This window comes from Thamnophis elegans, chromosome 1, assembly GCF_009769535.1.
Source record: "Thamnophis elegans isolate rThaEle1 chromosome 1, rThaEle1.pri, whole genome shotgun sequence".
Lineage (NCBI taxonomy): Eukaryota > Metazoa > Chordata > Lepidosauria > Squamata > Colubridae > Thamnophis > Thamnophis elegans.
Window position 1 is genome coordinate 168,605,227 of NC_045541.1, and position 18,610 is coordinate 168,623,836.

Sequence of the window (18,610 nt, forward strand, 5' to 3'; positions counted from 1 at the left end):
AGGAAACATTTTGGTCAATGGGGATGATATACTCCAGAAAAATAGAATTTTAGAAGTTTCAAGATAGAGCTTTTTCAGGTGCTCTTCCCCCCTCCCCAGTGGGAGGAAAGAATAGCTGTCAATTAAGTGTCAGGAAGTATTGGGAGATTTACAAATGGCAATCCTTCATAAATTCCATCCATGATGCAGAGGAATTTAAAAGTATCCTGCAGTGTTAATAACAAATCTATCTCTATATAAATGGCTATGTGTGTTTGTATGTTCCAGTATAACTCTGGAATGTCTCGAGCAATTTCAATCAAACTTGGTTCACAGATGGCTTACCCTCTGGAAACAAATACTGTGGGGGGTAAGAAACTCCTAACACCCCTTGGGGTGTGTGCATGTGTCTGTGTGTCTGTATTCCACCATAACTCTGGAATGCCTGGGCCGCTGAAACGAAAAGGAATGAATCAAATCACAGTACTTTTGACAGTGGTAGTGTGCATTAGTGTGATAGTGTTAGAATACAGCCTATTGTGCCTTAAGATGCCATCTACTGTACAGCGCATTGGAGTTGCCATGGTAACGGCTTCACAGGACTCCACAAGGGGGCTCCAACCTAATACAGAATTAGGATAAATAAATACCCAGGCAATGCCGAGTTATCAGCTAGTTGCATATAAAGAGCCAGCTTTACAGTGCTCAAACAGTAAATATGAATGTTAGGTTCTTGTTACTGTGATTTTAAAACCTAATCGGGTTTTTAACACCTTAGGGGTGTTACTTGGAACCCTGACACTAATTTTCAAAGGCTTCATCGTCCACATGTCCTATGAACCATAGCGTGGATATGGCCCAATAGTTCCTTTTGTCTGCCGTGATTTCATGCCGTTTGTCTCTTAGCTAGCAGCTAGCCTAAGGTGACCAGGTCCTGCTTTTGACGGGACAGTCCCAATTTTTCAAAATTTGTCCTGTGTCCCGCGGCGTGTTCAAAAAGTCCCGATTTTCCAAAAGAAAGGACACCGAATCATCAATTTTAAAAAGGACGCCATTAAAAAAAACCTTTTTATTTCTCTGAAGTATCATTCCTGATGTGGCCTTTAGAGGGCAATAGTTTTCCTCCCTCGGCTCGCTCGCAGCGCCCGACGAGGGGCGAGACTCCCTCCTCTCCTGTGTGTACGCGCGCCAACGCGCAACATTTTTGCGACAGCCGTCCGGCGGCCTTGGGAAGTGGGGGTTTCCAGCGGCAGCAGCGTGGCGAGGAGGAGGCTCGGCCCTGGGTCAAGCGGCTCAGCCGTTGGAAGTTTTTTTTTTCTTTTGCCCACTTCTCTCGGGCACCGCTCTCCCTGCAGCCATGCTGTGCAAACCGCCATCAGCAACCTGGTCCGGGTGAGCCCAGAACAGGCAGGCGGGGATCCGGTTGGGAGAGGCTGGCGATGGGGGTGGCTTTTGAAAGGGTTGGGGGGCATTGGGGGAAGGCAATCGGGGGAAAGCTGCTTTGCAACCGCCCAGCGAAGTCCCGTCTAAACTTCTTGGTTCCCCCTCCCCGGCCTGGAGCAGACCGTTCTCGGGAAAGCCAGGTTCTTCCTCCCTACCTACCTTTTCTTCCCTTCCTCTCTTTTGCCTCCCTCCCCTCTTTCTTTCCCTCCCTTCTTTCCTTCCTTTCTTCCTTCCTTCTCCTCCCTTTCTCCCTCCCTTCCTCTTTCCCTCCTTCTCTCCTTCCTTTCTTCCTTCCTTCGCCTCCCTCCCCTTTCCATCCTGTAAACTGTTCAGAGAGGGCTGTAAAAGCACCATGAAGCGTTACCCCTGCCGCCTCCTCCTCCTCCTCCTCCTCCGCCGTGCTTTTGAGGAGCCACGAGGCTGCGGGAGCCAGTAGGAAGGCAGCGGAAGGGGCGGGAGCAGGAAAAAAAAGGCCCCATGCTCCTTAAAAGCACGGCGGGCGGCGGCGGGCGGCAGCAGAGGTAACGCTTCATGGTTTTACAGCCCTCTTTTTTTTTTACAGCTCAGGTGCTCTGCGCCCCCCCCCCCCCCCCGGTCAATAGTGTCCCGCTTTACCCATCTTAAAATCTGGTCACTTTAAGCTAGCCACAGCTAAGGAAGTAACCTTAGTTGCTTAAAGTAGGGATTGTCCTTCTCTCCCAATACTGTCGGGTCTTATACAGGCCCCTTATATCCATGGGTTTAATGCTATTATGAAAAAATGCTAGACTTGCGTTTATAAAGTAGATTGTGGAGTCTTTGGCGTTCCCTAAATTTGGTTGTTTGCTTGTGGATGTCTCATTAGGGCACTGATGGTGATACCTAGCTGGGTAATGAAACGTCTGCAAGAAGGAGAAAACAAAGCAAGTCTCATTCCATGACGTATGTTAAAGAAATACTGCCAAAGAAGCGGTTTTTAAAAATATTTTTAATTATTTCAAAAACAAACTGACAGACATAAACAAAATTGCATATAAAACACAAGCACATAATTATCAGGTCGAAGTGGGTAAGAGGATTTTATATATATTGTGCACAGACAAGGAGTATGAAATAGCTTAGCAAAATAATAATAATAATAATAAGGGCAGAAGATGAGAAAAAGGAAAGGAAAAGTAGGGAAAACTTCTTTACACCAATACATCCTCCATAGCTTCCTATCCTCACAAATCACCCTTGTTCCCAATATCCATAGAGCACTTTTTTCTTTAAATTTTTCAACTCTCTCTTTTTGAGGATCTCAGTAAGACCAGCCCACCACCGAAACTCCTTTTACAGGTCCTTCATTTTGATTCCTTCTTCCCTCTTCATTCATTTGCCTTCTATGACTAAACCACTTCAATGTAACTCTTCTATTCTGATTGCTCCCTTCCATACCTAGCCCATTCATCTAGCACCCATTCCTTCTTGCCACGCTTCCATATGATGAAATATACAGTATTTTTCGGAGTATAAGATGCTCCGGAGTAGAAGATGTGCCTTAGTTTTTGGGGAGGAAAATAGGGGGGGTGGATTCTGCCTACCAGCATCCATGGTATTCAGCTGACACAAGGTAACAAGGTCAGCCAATGAATAGGCATAGCAACTAAGTCAGCCAGTGAGGGCTAAAGGTGCGTCTTATACTCTGAAAAATGTGGTAGGTAGTCCTCTATTTACAACCATTCATTTAGTGACCGGTTAAAGTTAGAATGTCATTGAAAAAAGTGGCTTATTACCGTTTTTCACACTTACAACCATTGCAGCATCCGAATAGTATGTGATCAAAATTCGGATGCTCGGCAACGGAGTCATATTTATGACAATTGTGGTGCCCTAGAGTCATGTGATCACTTTTTGTGATGTTCCGGCTAGCAAAGTCAATGGACAAGCCAGATTCACTTAACAACAGTGTCACTGCCTTAAAAACTACAGTGATTCACTTAACAACTGTGGCAAGAAAGGTCATACAGTCAGCCCTCGATTTACGACCACAATTGAGCTCAACATTTATGTTGCTAAGTGAGACATTTGTTAAGCGAGTTTTGCACCATTTTATGACCTTGCTTGCCTCCGTTGTTAAGCGAATCACTGCAGTAGATAATTTAGCAACCCAGTTGTTAAGTGAATCTGGCTTCCCCACTGGCTTTGCTTGTCATAAAAAGTGATCACAGGATCTTGGGACACAGCAAGGGTCATAAATATAAACCAGTTGCCAAGCGTCTGGTTTTTGATCACGTGATTATGGGGATGCTGGAAAGGTTGTAAGTGTGAAAAACGCTCATAAGTCACTTTTTTCAATGCCACTGTAACTTTGAACGGTCACTAAATGAACTGTTGTAAATCGAGGACTACCTGTAAAATGTTTTGCCTAGTAACATCAATTTTTGGTTCAATTGTGGTCATAAGTCAGGGACTAGCCACACTCCTTTCAACTTTAGGTGTCTTCTAGCACACCTTTCTCACTTCTATATAACCAAGTGGAATCCTTGACTTATGACCACAGCTGACTCCAAAAGCGCACTTGGACACAGGGCCATTTCCATTTCTTTTATTCAAGATACAGATAAACATCCTAACAATGAAAAGCCTGCGGGGAAACAGCCGAGCTCAGAGAGCACCAAGGACAACCACAGTTCAACCCTGAGCTGCAAATATTCTCTTCCATTATTACTAACCATGAAAGAGAGCCAAGGTGGCGCAGTGGTTAAATGCAGCACTGCAGGCTACTTCAGCTGACTGCAGTTCTGCAGTTCGGCTGTTCAAATCTCACCGGCTCATGGTTGACTCAGCCTTCCATCCTTCCGAGGTGGGTAAAATGAGGACCCGGATTGTTGGGGGCAATAGGCTGACTCTATAAACCACTTAGAGAGGGCTGAAAGCCCTATGAAGCGGTATATAAGTCTAACTGCTATTGCTATTGCTATTGTTAATCCTAGGATGAACTCCCTTTTCTTGCATATATTCAAGTAGAAGTTAATTAACAACGAGTTAGAAAGGCATCTCGGCATCTCCCCATTCCCACTCTATGAACAGTTCTATAAAATGATTGGACTTAATGGCCCAGTTGTTCTCTAGAGACCTCTTGAAACTAATTAGGAACAATGGAAATTGTCTATGCACATTGCTTTTGTTCCAAATGGGTCTTCAAAATGACTATAGGTTATTTGGGCAATTCATCAAAGGAAGGAAAGGTGAGGAACCTTGCTTTCCACAAGAGACCCGTCTTTGGGAGAGATTTATCTTTTTTAAAACCAACCACCAACTACAAAAATGTACATAAGCAATCAAAGGTATCCTCAGGGAATATTTTAAAAAATCAAGATAGTACTGTGCAACTGTGGGATTGAAATTCCCGTTTTTTAATGGGTGTTGCATGTGTCATGTTATCGTGGCTGTCCTCTTGACTTACTTCACTATGCCCTGCAGAAACCACTGTGAAGAATGATGGTTCAAGTCCTTTCCAGTTACAAATCGGTTTTAAAAAAAACACCCACGTTTAACAGAAGCCTGACATTGCAGTGTGATGGGTTGCCAAGAAGCAGCGACTCTCGTAGCATTCTCCTATCTATTCTGCAATTATGATGAGCATAACTTAAACATCTGGAAGATACCACCCTGGCCTGTTAACGTGGACCTACAGGGTGGCAATTGTATTTTGGAATACTACTGGAAGAAGATCCCATATAGATGCTAAATAGAAGTAATCACCCAAATAGCTCTCTGTTCCTTCCATACAGGTAAGTTCCTTCCACCCCAATAGGAGAGCATGTGCTCATTGGTGCTACTGTCTGTCACCCACCCCCCCTGGAAATTTTGCATAGGTGTCATCCTGGAGCCATGGGTGATCATTCTGGAAGGAAATCCCAGATGTGGGTGTCAGTGCGTGCAAGATATGGACAATTGCAGGGTAGAGGGGAAAAAAGAAAAGGATGAGTGGGGGTGGCAAAGACACGAAACAGCCTTCATTGCCCAGCCCATCTCCTGAAACTATTCAGAGATTTCCCTGCTCTTGCAAACTGCAGTCCAAACCTCTGAGACAAAATCTTCTGGGAAGGCAAATTCACCCAGGAGCAAATCCAGTCCACGAGCAAAGTCTTCAAGGCTCTGGCATTCTTTGGTGATCTCCACCATGCTAGAGGCTGTGGAAAATGAGCCAGAGGTTAGGACTCAGAGCACTGGGATAAAACATCATTTGGAGCAAAGACATATTCGGACGTGTTCTGGGTACATTCATAAAAAGGCTGCTGGGAAGTTGAAGTTGAAGTTAAATAAACTTATATGCCACCCAATCCCGAAGGACTCCAGGCGGTTTACATAAAAGACAATTTAAAAAGTACTAAAAAATTTAAAACGTAAGGCAACAAAGCAGGTTAAAAACACAACACACTCAACCGTAGTGGGGCTGGACCTCATTCAAGAGGTTAACAGCCCCAGGCCTGCCAGGAAAGCCAGGTCTTAATAGACTTTTTGAAGGCCACGAGAGTGGGGAGGGTCCGGATCTCTGGGGGTAGATCGTTCCATAGGGCTGGTGCAGCTACAGAGAAGGCTCTCGCCCGAGGCGCCGCCAAACAACATTGTCTAGTTGACGGCACCCGGAGAAGGCCCACTCTGTGAGATCGTATAGGTCGCTGGGAGGTATGTGGCAGAAGATGGTCCTGTAGTTATCCAGGCCCTAAGCCATACAGGGCTTTAAAGGTAATGACCAGCACCTTGAAGCGCGTTCGGAGACCGATCGGGAGCCAATGCAGCTCGCGGAGGATGGGTGTAACATGGGTGTATCTAGGTACACCCAATATCGCTCGCTGCATTCTGGACCAGTTGTAGTCTCTGAACGCTTTTCAGGGGCAGCCCCATGTAGAGTGCAGCCCCATGAAGGGCTTGGCTTGTAGTGGGACACACAACTGAAGACAAAGTGTACTCTAAAATGTTGTTCAACATCTCAACAAGACCCCACAGGCACTCCTTCAAATAAATATGAAGGTTTATAGCATGCGCGCTGGTGGTGGTATTCAGCTAGTTCTGACAGGTTCTGGAGAACCGGTAGCAGACATTTTGAGTAGTTCGGAGAACCGGCAAACAGGCTGGCCCTGCCCCTTCTTTTGTTGCCCTGAACAGAAGAACAGAGCTGGAAAGCAGGTTAGTGGGGTGGGAGAGAATGGGGATTTTGCAGTAACCTTCCCACAGGAGTGGGGAGGGAATGCGGATTTTGCAGTATCCTTCCCCTGCCATGCCCACCAAGCCACGTCACCCCAACCAAGCCATGCCTACAGAACTGGTAGTAATTTTTTTTTGAATGCCACCACTGATGCTCGCTACCCAGTTAATTCAATAATTAGTCAGGATCCTTGTTTAATTTTTAATTTAATCAAGAAGCCTAACAGATACCAATCTGGTGGATGATCCACCAGTTCCATCTCCTTAAATTCAATGGAGGAGATGGGAAGCACATACAAGGGTGCCACATTGTCTACTTCTGGTATCGTTTTTTAAGACAAAATTAAGGGAAGGTCCATCAAAACCTAAAGAACCCTGTTCTAGGACAGTTCTCTTTATCTCTCTTTAATTGTTACCTTCATTTCACATGAAACCATGTATGGATTGTCTTGCTGTATCAAGCTGAAAATCCATTTTGATCAATAGCCATCCAGATTCATCACCCTTCTCTAGAGCCGTGCTTTTCAACCTTGGCAACTTTAAGATGTGGCGGACTTCAACTCCCAGAATTCCCTAGCCAGCTGGCTACAGAATTCTGGGAGTTGAAGTCCGTACATCTTAAAGTTGCCAAGGTTGAGAAACACTATTCTACAATATAATTCCCCAAATCCAGAATCTGAGGGTAGGCTGACTCCTAATCTGGAGGTCCCATCCAGGCAGTAGTGACGGCAAGGTGAAAGGAATCATATATTTTTTTTCAACCAACTCCCTACTCACCCAATTCGAGGTCACGGATGCCCATGTAGCTTTCCAATAAGTCGTCCATTTTTTCAGCAGCTTCCTCCTCAAACTCACTTGGCTGTGAACAGAAGGAAGGAAGGAGATCAAATGGAACTGAACTGCCAGCGTTGATAGGAACGCCTTGTAGTGCTTCTCAACCTTGGCAGCTTTCAGACGTGTGGACTTCAATTCCCAGAATTCCCCTGACACCACCAGGATGGTCGGGGAATGTTGGGAGATGAAGTCCACATATCTTCAAACCACCAAGGATGAGAAACATTGGGCTGCATCGAAGCTTCAGAAGCAATGAAATTTGGTGCCTTCTCATGACCCTTCAGAGCAGGGGTGGGCCGTGACCCGACAAAAGTGCGCACGATAAAAGCGTGCCGACAAAACCGCATCACTAAAACCATGACATCATCAACGCGGCAACAACAGCGCGGCGACAACACCGCAGAGACAGAAGGGCACTTTACAACAGCGCGTCGACAGAAAGCCGATTTAACTTAAGGTAAGGGTTAGGTTTAGGGTTAGGTTTAGGGTTAGGTTTAGGGTTAGGTTTAGGGTTAGGTTTAGGGTTAGGTTTAGGGTTAGGTTTAGGGTTAGAGTTAGCATTAGCGTTACGTTTAGGGTTAGGGTTAGTTTTACAGCGCGCTTCTGTCGCCGCGCTGTTGTCGGCGCGATTCAGCGCTCATTTGTCGGAATGCTTTAGAACTCGCGGTTTCGTCACCGCGGTTTAGTCAGGCACGTTCGCCCTTTTATCGGTGGGATGGGCTGCTGCAGCACCTCACAGGTTCGGGAGAAGCTCCAGCTAAGAATCCGCCCAGTTCAGAGAACCACCCCTTGCTGGCCCCACCCACCCCACCCACTTCACCCCTCCCAGGAATCCCCACACAGCCTGTTGTGGATGCCAGGTAAGTACAGGGCCTGCACAGAGGCTTGAGGAGGGATAAAAACGGGTCTCCCAGAATTTCCGGCCTCCGGAGGGGCTCCAGAGCCCAAGGAATGTCTTTTTCGCCCTCCTGGAGGCTCAAGGAAGCCTCCGGAGCCTCAGGCGGGTGAAAATGCCCCCCCCCAATGCAGGAGGCCGACTAAGCCATGCCCATCATGACCACGCCCACCCAGCAACTGGGCTAGGTATCTAACAGGCATTTTCCTAAGGTTAGCCCTGAGGCAATTAACTCATTTCCAATTAGCCCCCAAGTTTCTTATGTACAGTACAGTGGTGGGTTGCAGGCAGTACGCCCCGGTACAGGCGTAGCGGAGCCTGCCTGGAGCACTGGGTACCGTTCAACGCATGTGCATGCTGCGCGCATCCATGTGGGCAATGCTGGGCCCGTTCCAACTGTACCGGTTGGAATGGGATCCGGAACCCACCACTGGTACAGTACTACGAGAATATGGGCATCTGGTTAATCGGATCCCTGTCCCAGAGCATACTCACTGCCTGCTCTACGGTGGCAGTGCCCGTTGCACGCAGCCGTAGAGTCTCCCTTCCGCTGCCTATTTTCTCCTCACTTGAGCTCTTGCTGCTTCGTGTCCTCTGGCTGATCATATCTACAGAGGGGAGGAGAAAAGAAGATCCAGGACTCAACATCTGGTTCAAAGACAGTGTCAGGCCTGGAAGCCATCTTTTACATTGGGCCTTCAGGCCTGCCACATTTTCTACTGTGGGAAAATGGAATGTGGGGGAGTATATGGAGTATGAGAAATATGTAGTCTAAATAAAATTCTTTTCTCCGAGAGTCAAAGACATCTTGGCCTGCACCTCGAGTGGTGTGATTGGGAGGCATCTCCAGTTAGGACAAGGCCTGATTGGAGCATGTGATGGACATGTGGGTGCTGGGCAGGGACTTGAACTTTCTTTTGGGTGGGGAAAACCTGGAAACTTTCAGATTTGGGTTTTCCCAGAGGTGCCAATATGACATCTCTAATAAAATGGAACTTTAAGGAAACTCAAGCTTCAGATTTTTCTTTCGGTGGGGGTGTTACTTGGAACCCTGACAAACAGTGGACATAACAGAAGATGTCTGAGCAGAACAATACTCTTCAGCAGAATGAAAAAGTTACAGAATTCACTTTTTTTTTTTTGCTAGAACCCCTTGAAGTTCATAAACAACTGTGTAAAAGAGAAGATGGGGATGGAATAAAAAAATGGCTTGAATACTAGAGGCAGTTGATTATTACACATTGTAAGGCATCTACTAGGAGAGGAATGGCATTCCTTTGGCCCACAGGCCATATCTGGAATTTGGGGACTATGTTACATAGACACACACAAAAAGCCAGCTATGGAATGCAGCCATCCACATGGTATTTACTAAGAAGACTTCTGAGATCAGTGAGGTGATGCTATCATAAGGTAAAGGTTCCCCTCGCACATATGTGCTAATTGTTCCTGACTCTAGGGGGTGATACTCATCTCCGTTTCAAAGCCGAAGAGCCAGTGCTGTCTGAAGACATCTCCTTGGTCATGGGGCCGGCATGAGTAAATGCCAAAGGCGCACGGAACGCTATTGCCTTCCCACCAGAGGTGGTTACTATTTTTTCTACTTGCATTTTTACATCCTTTCAAACTGCTAGGATGGCAGAAGCTGGGACAAGTAATGGGGGCTCACTCCGTTACATGGAGCTAGGGATTCAAACCGCCGAACTGCCGAACGTTTCTGATCGACAAGCTCAGCATCTTAGCCACTGAGCCACCGTGTCCCCGATGCTATCATACACATATGTTTTAGGCTAACACTTTAGTAAAATGGTTATCTCCCCTTTAATTTTTTAAAATTAAACACATCCTTTAAAAATTAAAATAGGTAAGGCACAGAACCATATCAAGGATCGAGAAATTAGAATGACAGGGACAGGCAGTTCTCAAGCCCTTACACAAAAGTTCAAAAGGTAGAATTATTGGGTCAAATTGAATTAATGACTGAAGATAGGAAATGATAGAGGAGGAGGAGGAGGAGGAGGAAGTGGAGGAGGAGGAGATGCTGATGTTAATGATAAGGTGGGACCATACCACAATATAGACAAAGTAATAGAAAAGAAGCTCTAGAATTCAAATAGACAAGCATCTGCAACATAATATTCCAGACTTAACAATTGTTGGTAAAAAAAAGACAAAACAATCTGAATAGTGAATGTGGCAGTACCTAGAGATAGCAGAATAGAAAAGAAAAAAAAACTGGAGAAAATAATAAAATTCAAAGACTGGCGAAATAAAACAACTGTGGCAAAAGAAAGCAAAAATAGAATCAATATTGAAAGGCATGTAGAAAGTTATCACCCAGCCCTCTCCCAGAAAAATGAAATAACCTAGGAAAGAGTGAAAAGGCAGAATATTACATTTCCCTGGATGTGAAAAGGGAGAAACATGTTTTAAAGACAGAATAGCTCCCTGCAGCTGCCTGCCCATCCCCCTTTGTCAATGGGTCATTAAGATGCCCAAGCCAGTCCCTTTAAATAATAAAGAGTTCTCCCCTTCAGCTTCAGGTTGATGGGATTAAGGCATGATTAGCCTTTATCCACTCACCACATGGCATCTGAGAACTCAACCAAACCTGGATTCAAGACACAGCCTAGAGAGTTGCCCCTGCATGGCCCCATGGGAGTCTGACAAGCAATCAGAATGCATTTCTTACACAGGAACAGGAAACAGAGAGGTGGGGCCGAACAGATTATAAAAGGCCCTGCAAGCCCCTCCCTCGACCCTTCTCTTCTTCTCCACCAACATTGAAGTGTGTGATCCCCTTTTCTGTTCAGGACTCAAGCCATGTGGTCCTGTCCACCATTAAACCATGTTTCCAAGCAGCCTCCATGTCTCCAGTGTCTTTTTCCCCACTTGGAGCCGAACCCAGAAGGACATTTCTTTCAACAGGCACCTTGGGTGCCATCCCAAAACATCTGGAGCATGTCTTAAACATCACTAGCATTGACAAACTCATCATCAGTCAATTTCAAAGAGCTGCTTTACTTGTAACCGCTTACGTCCTATGAGATACTGGAGAACCGGTAAATATCACCTCTGACTGGCCCTGCCCCCACCTATTCTCTGCCTCCCAAGTCCCAGCTGATTGAGAGGGAATGGGGATTTTGCAGTAAACCTTCCCCTGCCACGCCCACCAAGCCATGCCATGTCCATCAAGACATGCCGACAGAACCAGTAGTAAAAAAATTTGAATCCCACCACTGGTGATCACAGCATCCCAGGACAGTGCAACTGTTATAAATACATGCCAGTTGCCTAATGCTTAAATTTTTTATCCCATGATCCTGAGGATCCTGTAACAGTTGTGGCTGTGAAAACCAATCATATAAGTCACTTTATTCAGTGTTGCTGTAACTTCAAACAGACACTAAACAAACAGTTTTCAGTCAAGGACTGCCTGTACACAATTCCCTTACAGAAATGGAGAACTTCTAACCATACAGCTCTGAGCACCCTACGCTATGGACCATGTTGGCTATGACTCCTGGAAGCGGTTATATGCCCACATTCGGGGAGCCCAGATTCCCATGCCAGCCTCTTTCCATTTTAGGAGCCTAAATTTGAAACGAAAACAAGAGGGTCGTTGTTGGTTTTTTGCTTGTCGCAATCTAGAATCAGTCTGCGATCCTAAGCCATATTTTTAACCAAAGCAGAATTAAATGAACTGCCTGGCTCCTACAATGCTTGTTAAAATAGCTGGTATGCAATCTTTTCTCATTCATGACATTCTTTCAAACTGGCAAACAGTTCTGCTTATTATTATTTCCGTAAGATTACAACATACATCAGCTGCTCCTTAGGAAAGATCAAGCTCCTTGGGGAGCTGATAATATTAGAATTTCCATCAGATAGCAACCTGCTTTCCAAACTGCAAGAAGGATGATTTTCTGCTCTTGATCTGACTTCCTGATGATATCCCCATTTATTTGTATCCATTTTCTGTGTTCTTATTCATGTTTATTCTTATTCCTGTTATCTTGTATATGAGTGACAAACTAACTAACTAAATAACGGGAAGAGAAAGGAAGGGAGGGAGGAAGAAATGAAAACCAAGGAAAATGAAGAGAGAAAAATCAGGAGTGGCTTTAACCAAAACTGGATTTTTATAACATAATCTAGAGCAGTTAAACAACTTTAAGGAAATCCAAAGCTTGAAAGAACACACAAATAAAGGAGAAAATAATCCCGAACAACAAAAATCAAAGCAGCAAATAAAATGAAGACTAAAGCAAAAAACAAAAAGATATTTCCTGCCTCAAATAATTAAACAAACCATGCAAGGGTCAACTCTTTGGGGGAGCTTTTCATAATCATGGTGCCACTATAGAGAAGACCCTGTCCCTTGTTTTCACTGTTGAGGATGGGCTATAGCCGTGATGCCACCTATGGCACATGTGACGGAAGTGGCCTGCAGAGCCATCTCTCCGGGAACACTCGTCATCTTTGTGCATGCAGGAGTACCGGAAACCAGAAGAGCAGCTCCCTGGCACACATGCATGCGCTGGGAAGCTGAGCTTCCAGTTTCCGGCGCGCACATGCATGCCGGCTAGCTGGACTTCGTGCCCACATGTGCGTCAGAAACTGGAAGACCAGATAAGCGGCGTGCATGTACACACTGGAAACCGGAAGCTCAGAAAAGACCTTGACCATCAGGGGAGAAAACCAATATTTTATGCATTTATTTTTGCTAGCTCAAAAAATATTGACGGGCACTTTAAAGTGACCGACTGGCTGCTCCTCAGTGATGCTGGGCTGTGGTGTTAGGCCTATGGTGGGACTCTGTGGTGCAGCCTCTCTTCAGTGCTCAAATATCCACTTACCAAAAGCTCGTTTAGGCTGCACCAAGCGCAAAGTAAATGGCTGTGCCTGGGGCATCTCGCGCAACATCTTGGCAACTTCGTAGTGGCGGCATCCGACAATGGTTTGGTCGTTAATGGCTTCAATGCTGTCCCCAACAGAGACCGTTGGAATGCGGTTCATAATGCTTCCTTCCTTAATACGCTATCAAATGGGGAAGTGGAAAAAAGGAAAAGTTTAGAAAGAGAATAATAATCCTATCTATGGCCTAATGACCTTGGCTGACCTTGAAAAGTGAGGCAGGAGTAGCCATTTTCCTCAGGGTAAAAATGTCAAAATGGCAGCTGAGCAGCACAATCAAAGCTGCACCTATTTTTTTAAACAGGCAAAGCTTTGATTGTGCCATTGTCACTGCCATCTTGATTTTTCTTTAAAACTGTACATTGAGGAGATCTCTGTAAGAATATTTGGGCCTGCATGGTATTTGAATGAGAAACTATTAAGAAATAATGAGGAACGGGTGTAATAATTGTGTTTCCTGCAGCAATGCAAGAATTTCCTTCCCATTTCCCATGCATTTGGAATTGTTTGGAAGCCACATTATTTGTTGCTGTAGTTGATCCAAGGCCTTCCTTCCTTCCTTCCTTCCTTCCTTCTCTCTCTTTCTTTCTTTCTTTCTTTCTTCTTTCTTCCTTCCTTTCTCTCTCTCGCTCTCGCTCTCCTTTCCTTCTTCTCTCTGTCTTCTCTTTCTTTCTCTTTCTTTCTGTCTTTCTTTTCTTTCTTTCTTTCTTTTCTTTGTCTCTCTCTCCCCCTCCCTTCCGTCTTCTCTCTTTCTCTTCTTTCTTTCTTTCTTTCTTTCTTTCCCTTCACTCTTTCTAGAAAATTATTCTTTCATATTCCCAGTTTGTTAGTTGAGAAAAGAAGATTTTAGTGAATCATGCAAAATCGGAGGGCTGAAATTTTGTCTCTACGTTACTTTTATTGATGTGACGTGCACATGAGCTGTGGAACATTAAGAAATATCATGCAATATGAATGTTGAAAATGTCAATCAGTTTTTGTCAACCTTGGCAACTTGAAGATGAGTGGACTTCAACTCCCAGAATTCACAGAGACCTCCTCGCAACCGGTAACAATTAATTGGCTGCAATGTGATAAACTGGGATTCAAATTTAGATGACTTTGACCACACTCTCTAGCTTTCTCTCAGCTTAACCCACTTTTCCCCAACCTGGTGCCTTCTCAGCATTTCAGACTACAAAATTCACGCTAAGTAGGAATTCTGACATTCAGAGTCTGATATATTTGGAGAGCCCCAGTGAAAGGGAGATTGGCATAATCTATTTCATGGAGAGAATAGGATTGGAGCAAGTTGTGGAAACATCTCTACCAGTTTGAATGTTTAGAGGACAAGGTGTGATAATAGCAATAGCAATAGCAATAGCAATAGCAGTTAGACTTATATACCGCTTCATAGGGCTTTCAGCCCTCTCTAAGCGGTTTACAGAGTCAGCATATTGCCCACAACAACAATCCGGGTCCTCATTTTACCCACCTCGGAAGGATGGAAGGCTGAGTCAACCCTGAGCCGGTGAGATTTGAACAGCTGAACTGCAGAATTGCAGTCAGCTGAAGTAGCCGCATTTAACCACTGCGCCACCTCGGCTCTATAAATGCAACATGAACAACTGAGATAAATGCAACATGAACAACTGAGAGGAAAATGGGGACAGAAACTAATAGGGCACAAGCTGAAAATGGATTTTATTGACATGGAATAATTTATTTATTAGATTTATGAGCCGCCCATCTTGTCTAATTTATCCAGTCCCCATAAAAATTGCCTCATGTTGCATGTATCGGTTAGCCTTCCTCCTTGCCAACATTGAGAAATGCTGGCCAAGACCCTTCAACTGGTCCCAAATGCCACAAGCCAGCTAATAATGAGACCACGTTATCTTTATTTGTTGTACTACAGTCTATATTTATTAAATTTCTATGGCCGCCCATCTCAGTCAATGGCTCTATTATGCAAAGCTTTCACATGCAACTCAAGGGGTTGGCTTATGAGTGAGATATCTGCAGGTAGAATACAGAATAACAGAGTTGGAAGGGACCTTGGAAGTCGTCTAGTCCAATCCCCTGCTTAGGCAGGAAACCCTATGGCACTTCAGATAAATGATTATACAATATCTTCTTTAAAACCTCCAGTGTTGGAGCATTCACAACTTCTGGAGGCAAGTTGTTCCACTGATTAATTGTTCTAACTATCCTGAAATTTCTCCTTAGTTCTAAGTTGCTTCTCTCCTTGATTAGTTTCCACCCATTGCTTTTTGTCCTGCCTTCAGGTGCTTTGGAAAATAGCTTGACTCCCTCTTCTTTGTGGCAGCCCCTGAAACATTGGAACACTGCTATCTTGTCACTCCTAGTCCTTCTTTTAATTAAACTAGACATACCCATCCTACAACCATTCTTCACATTTTAGTCTCCAGTCCCTAATCCTCTTTGTTGCTCTTCTCTGCACTCTTTCTAGAGTTTCCACATCTTTTCTACATCGTGGCGACCAAAACTGAATGCAGTATATTCCAAATGTAGCCTTACCAAGGCATTATAAAATGGTATTAACACTTCACGTGATCTTGATTCAATGCCTCTGTTTATGTAGCCTAGAACTGTGTTGGCTTTTTTGGCAGCTGCTGCACACGGCTGGCTCATATTTAAATGGTTGTCCACTAGGACTCCAAGATCCCTCTCACAGTTAATACCATTGAGCAAGGTACTGCATATACTGTACCACATTCTATTGTAGGTAGAAACATGGCTATTATAAATCAGCCTGTCAGTCTTTTATCCTATTCCCAAAGACCTACCTTGATGAAAGCATAGCCAGCCCCGTTATCTGTGATAGTAAGTCCCAGAGCATCCTCTGTTTTGGTGACCTCCACCTCCTTCGTATCACCGCGGATGTGAGCGAAAATGAAGTCCTCCAAACCAATCTGGCCGCCCAGCAGTTTCTGCATATCTACCTTGTGGGTGTTCAACGTGCAGAACAAGATCTGGAGGGAGGTGCAAATGCATTTATATTTTATATATACTGTATAGGGAAAAGGTCTCTGTGGAAGAAGTCAAAAGGTCGGGAAATCTGAGGGAAAAGCGTTTTGGAGCCCTCTCCTTGCCTGTCGCTTTTAGTGTCAGGCCTGGAAGCCATCTTTTACATTGGGGCTTCCGGCCTGCCACATTTTCTACTGTGGGAAAATGGGAGGAGGGATTATATGGAGTATGGGAGATATATAGTGAAAATAACGTTCTTTCCTCAGAGAGTCAAGGACACCTTGCCCTGTACCTGGGAGGGCTATGACTAAGAGGCATCTCCAATTGGGCCAGTGTTTGATTGGACTATGTGACAGACATGAGGGTGCTGGGCAGGGGCTTGGACTTTCATTTGGGTGGGGAAAACCTGGAAACTTTCAGATTCTTGTTTTCCCAGATGTGCCAATATGACATCTCTAGTAAAATAGAACTTTGAGGAAACCCAAGCCTCGGAGTCTTCTTTCATTAGGGGTGTTACTTGGAATCCTGACATTTAGAAGCAGAAGTGATAAGATTAAAAACAGGGAGGAAAATATGGAGTTTATACAGGCAACTTCACACTGGATTGGAAAAGACTCCCCTTTGCATAGTGAATCTATATTTGAGATTATTCTTCCCTAGCAATGCTTGTTTCCTGTTCCTCCTATCTCCCATCCTCTCCTGCCATAGACTGTAAGCTTTGTGGGAACTGAGCTTTCCAGCTCAAATTACTCCCTAACTCCTTAGTCTTCTTTTATCCTTAGCTGAAGTTTTCATAGCCCCAAACGTTGCTAGCCCAGCTTTTAGTCTGCTTCCAGACACAGGAAGAGCTCTTCAGTTGCCCCTTCGTGCCTTCTCATTCCCAAAGCCTCTTTAGTGCTGGAACCTGATGAATTAATCCTTTGTGTTTTCCCTTCCTGTTCTGTTATCCTCATGGTCTTTTTCCCTTGGGTCACTTGTTGTTTCTTATGTGTGATGCTGGAGGTATTTTTCAGAATACCTACACAAAAATACCTCTCTCTTCTGGCAAGATGCTGAATATTTTATCTTGTTACCGTATATTCTTAATGGGACGCTTGCTGCATCAGCACAAAGTTTTGTGCTCCTTCCTCCCCCTTTCCTTCCTCCCTTCCTCCCTCCCTCCCCTTTCCTCCCTTCCTCCTCCTCTTCCTTCCTTTCCCCTTCCTTCTTCCTCTCCTTCCTTCCTCCCCCTTCCTTTCTTCCTCCTCCCCCTTCCTTCCTTCCTTCCTCCCTTTTCTTCCTTCCTCCCCTCCTTCCTCCCCCTTTCCTTCCTTCCTCCCCCTTCCTTCGTTCCTTCTTCGCCCTCTTTCCCCCTTCCTTCCTCTTCCCATTTTCTTCCCTCCCTCCCTCCCAGTAACAGAGTAATGTAGAGTACAGTACAGCCATACTGAACATCTAACTACCCATCATGGGCATTGGAGCCTGGCCTCCTTGCCTAATGCTTTGGTGCCAAAGATGAGGCCACCCACTTGGCTGAAAGGCTGAGAGCCCGGCTCTGGCTCTTAAATACATCCAACACACTGAACAGCCCCATCCTTACCTCTGTTGAGGAGATGTCGAAGACCTCTGCAATTTTGGCATAGAGCTCCTTAACATTGGTGAACCCCTCAATCTTGGCAGTGGGGCTCCCGTGGGCCAGCTGGGTGTGGAAGATGAGCCGAGGCCGTACCCGTGGTGGCGGCTGGGGTGGTCTTGGAACTGCGCCATTCTGGCCCGGAGCACCTCTTCCCCCTTCTGCAGAGGGCTGAGAGCCTCCAGTCTCCTGGGCCACACCGTTTTCCATGGGGGACCCCTTCTGCTGCTCTGTGTTGTCTTTCTTGCCCTTCTTTCCAGACTTCCGCAGCATTGAGATGCCAGGTGTTTGAACAAAGGGGACAATGGCCTCGATTAAATTATTGATGTTGCAGGTGGAACAGCAAGGCTGTAAGGCGATCCCAGCTCTGGTCTGCTACCGGGAAACCCAATCTCCCACCTTCCAGTAGACCAGACCAGTTTGGTGAGCTGCACCTGTTCCCGATGATGCCACTGCCCAACCACAGGAGACACACAAGCAGGAAACTGCAGGAGAAAATAATGCCCGATCTGACAACCTGAAGCACACGAACTTGCAAAACTATTTCTGTCTCTGGGCGTTTGCAGATGCTATCAGTTTCTCTAGGGAATACAGATGTTTTGCTGGTATACCTGGAGCATATGAGGTTCGGTTGCTCACTTCTTTTACTTATGGAAAAACAATTTGTCTGGATGGGAGCGAACAAGCTTGCACTCAATCCCGACAAGACTGAGTGGCTATTGATGCTCCCTCCCAAGGATGGTCCAGCTATTCCGTCTCTTAGCCTGGGGGGGTGAAATTATACGCCC

At 45.3% G+C, this 18,610-nt stretch overlaps 1 protein-coding gene across 1 annotated transcript; it reads right to left on the reverse strand.

Annotated features, from left to right (window-relative positions):
• Positions 1-5,427: 5,427 nt before the first annotated feature.
• Positions 5,428-18,095, reverse strand: GIPC3 (GIPC PDZ domain containing family member 3). The gene is made up of 6 exons (XM_032214173.1): positions 17,790-18,095; positions 16,030-16,215; positions 13,183-13,363; positions 8,819-8,931; positions 7,372-7,453; positions 5,428-5,579 (listed from the first exon to the last, which is right to left on the reverse strand). The coding sequence occupies exons 1-6, from the start codon at positions 18,093-18,095 to the stop codon at positions 5,428-5,430; spliced, it is 1,020 nt and encodes a 339-aa protein (XP_032070064.1).
• Between the last annotated feature and the right edge of the window lie 515 nt (positions 18,096-18,610).

What these genes read in the sequence shown, in the direction of transcription:
- GIPC3 (XM_032214173.1), bottom strand. Translation starts at nt 18,095, where the DNA reads ATGCTGCGGAAGTCTGGAAAGAAGGGCAAGAAAGACAACACAGAGCAG. An exon ending in TCGACATCTCCTCAACAGAG is followed by an intron (nt 16,216 to 17,789) that starts GTAAGGATGGGG and finishes ACCTCCCTCCAG; the next exon opens with ATCTTGTTCTGCACGTTGAA. An exon ending in CTGCCACCGTAGAGCAGGCA is followed by an intron (nt 7,454 to 8,818) that starts GTGAGTATGCTC and finishes TTCTGTTCACAG; the next exon opens with CCAAGTGAGTTTGAGGAGGA.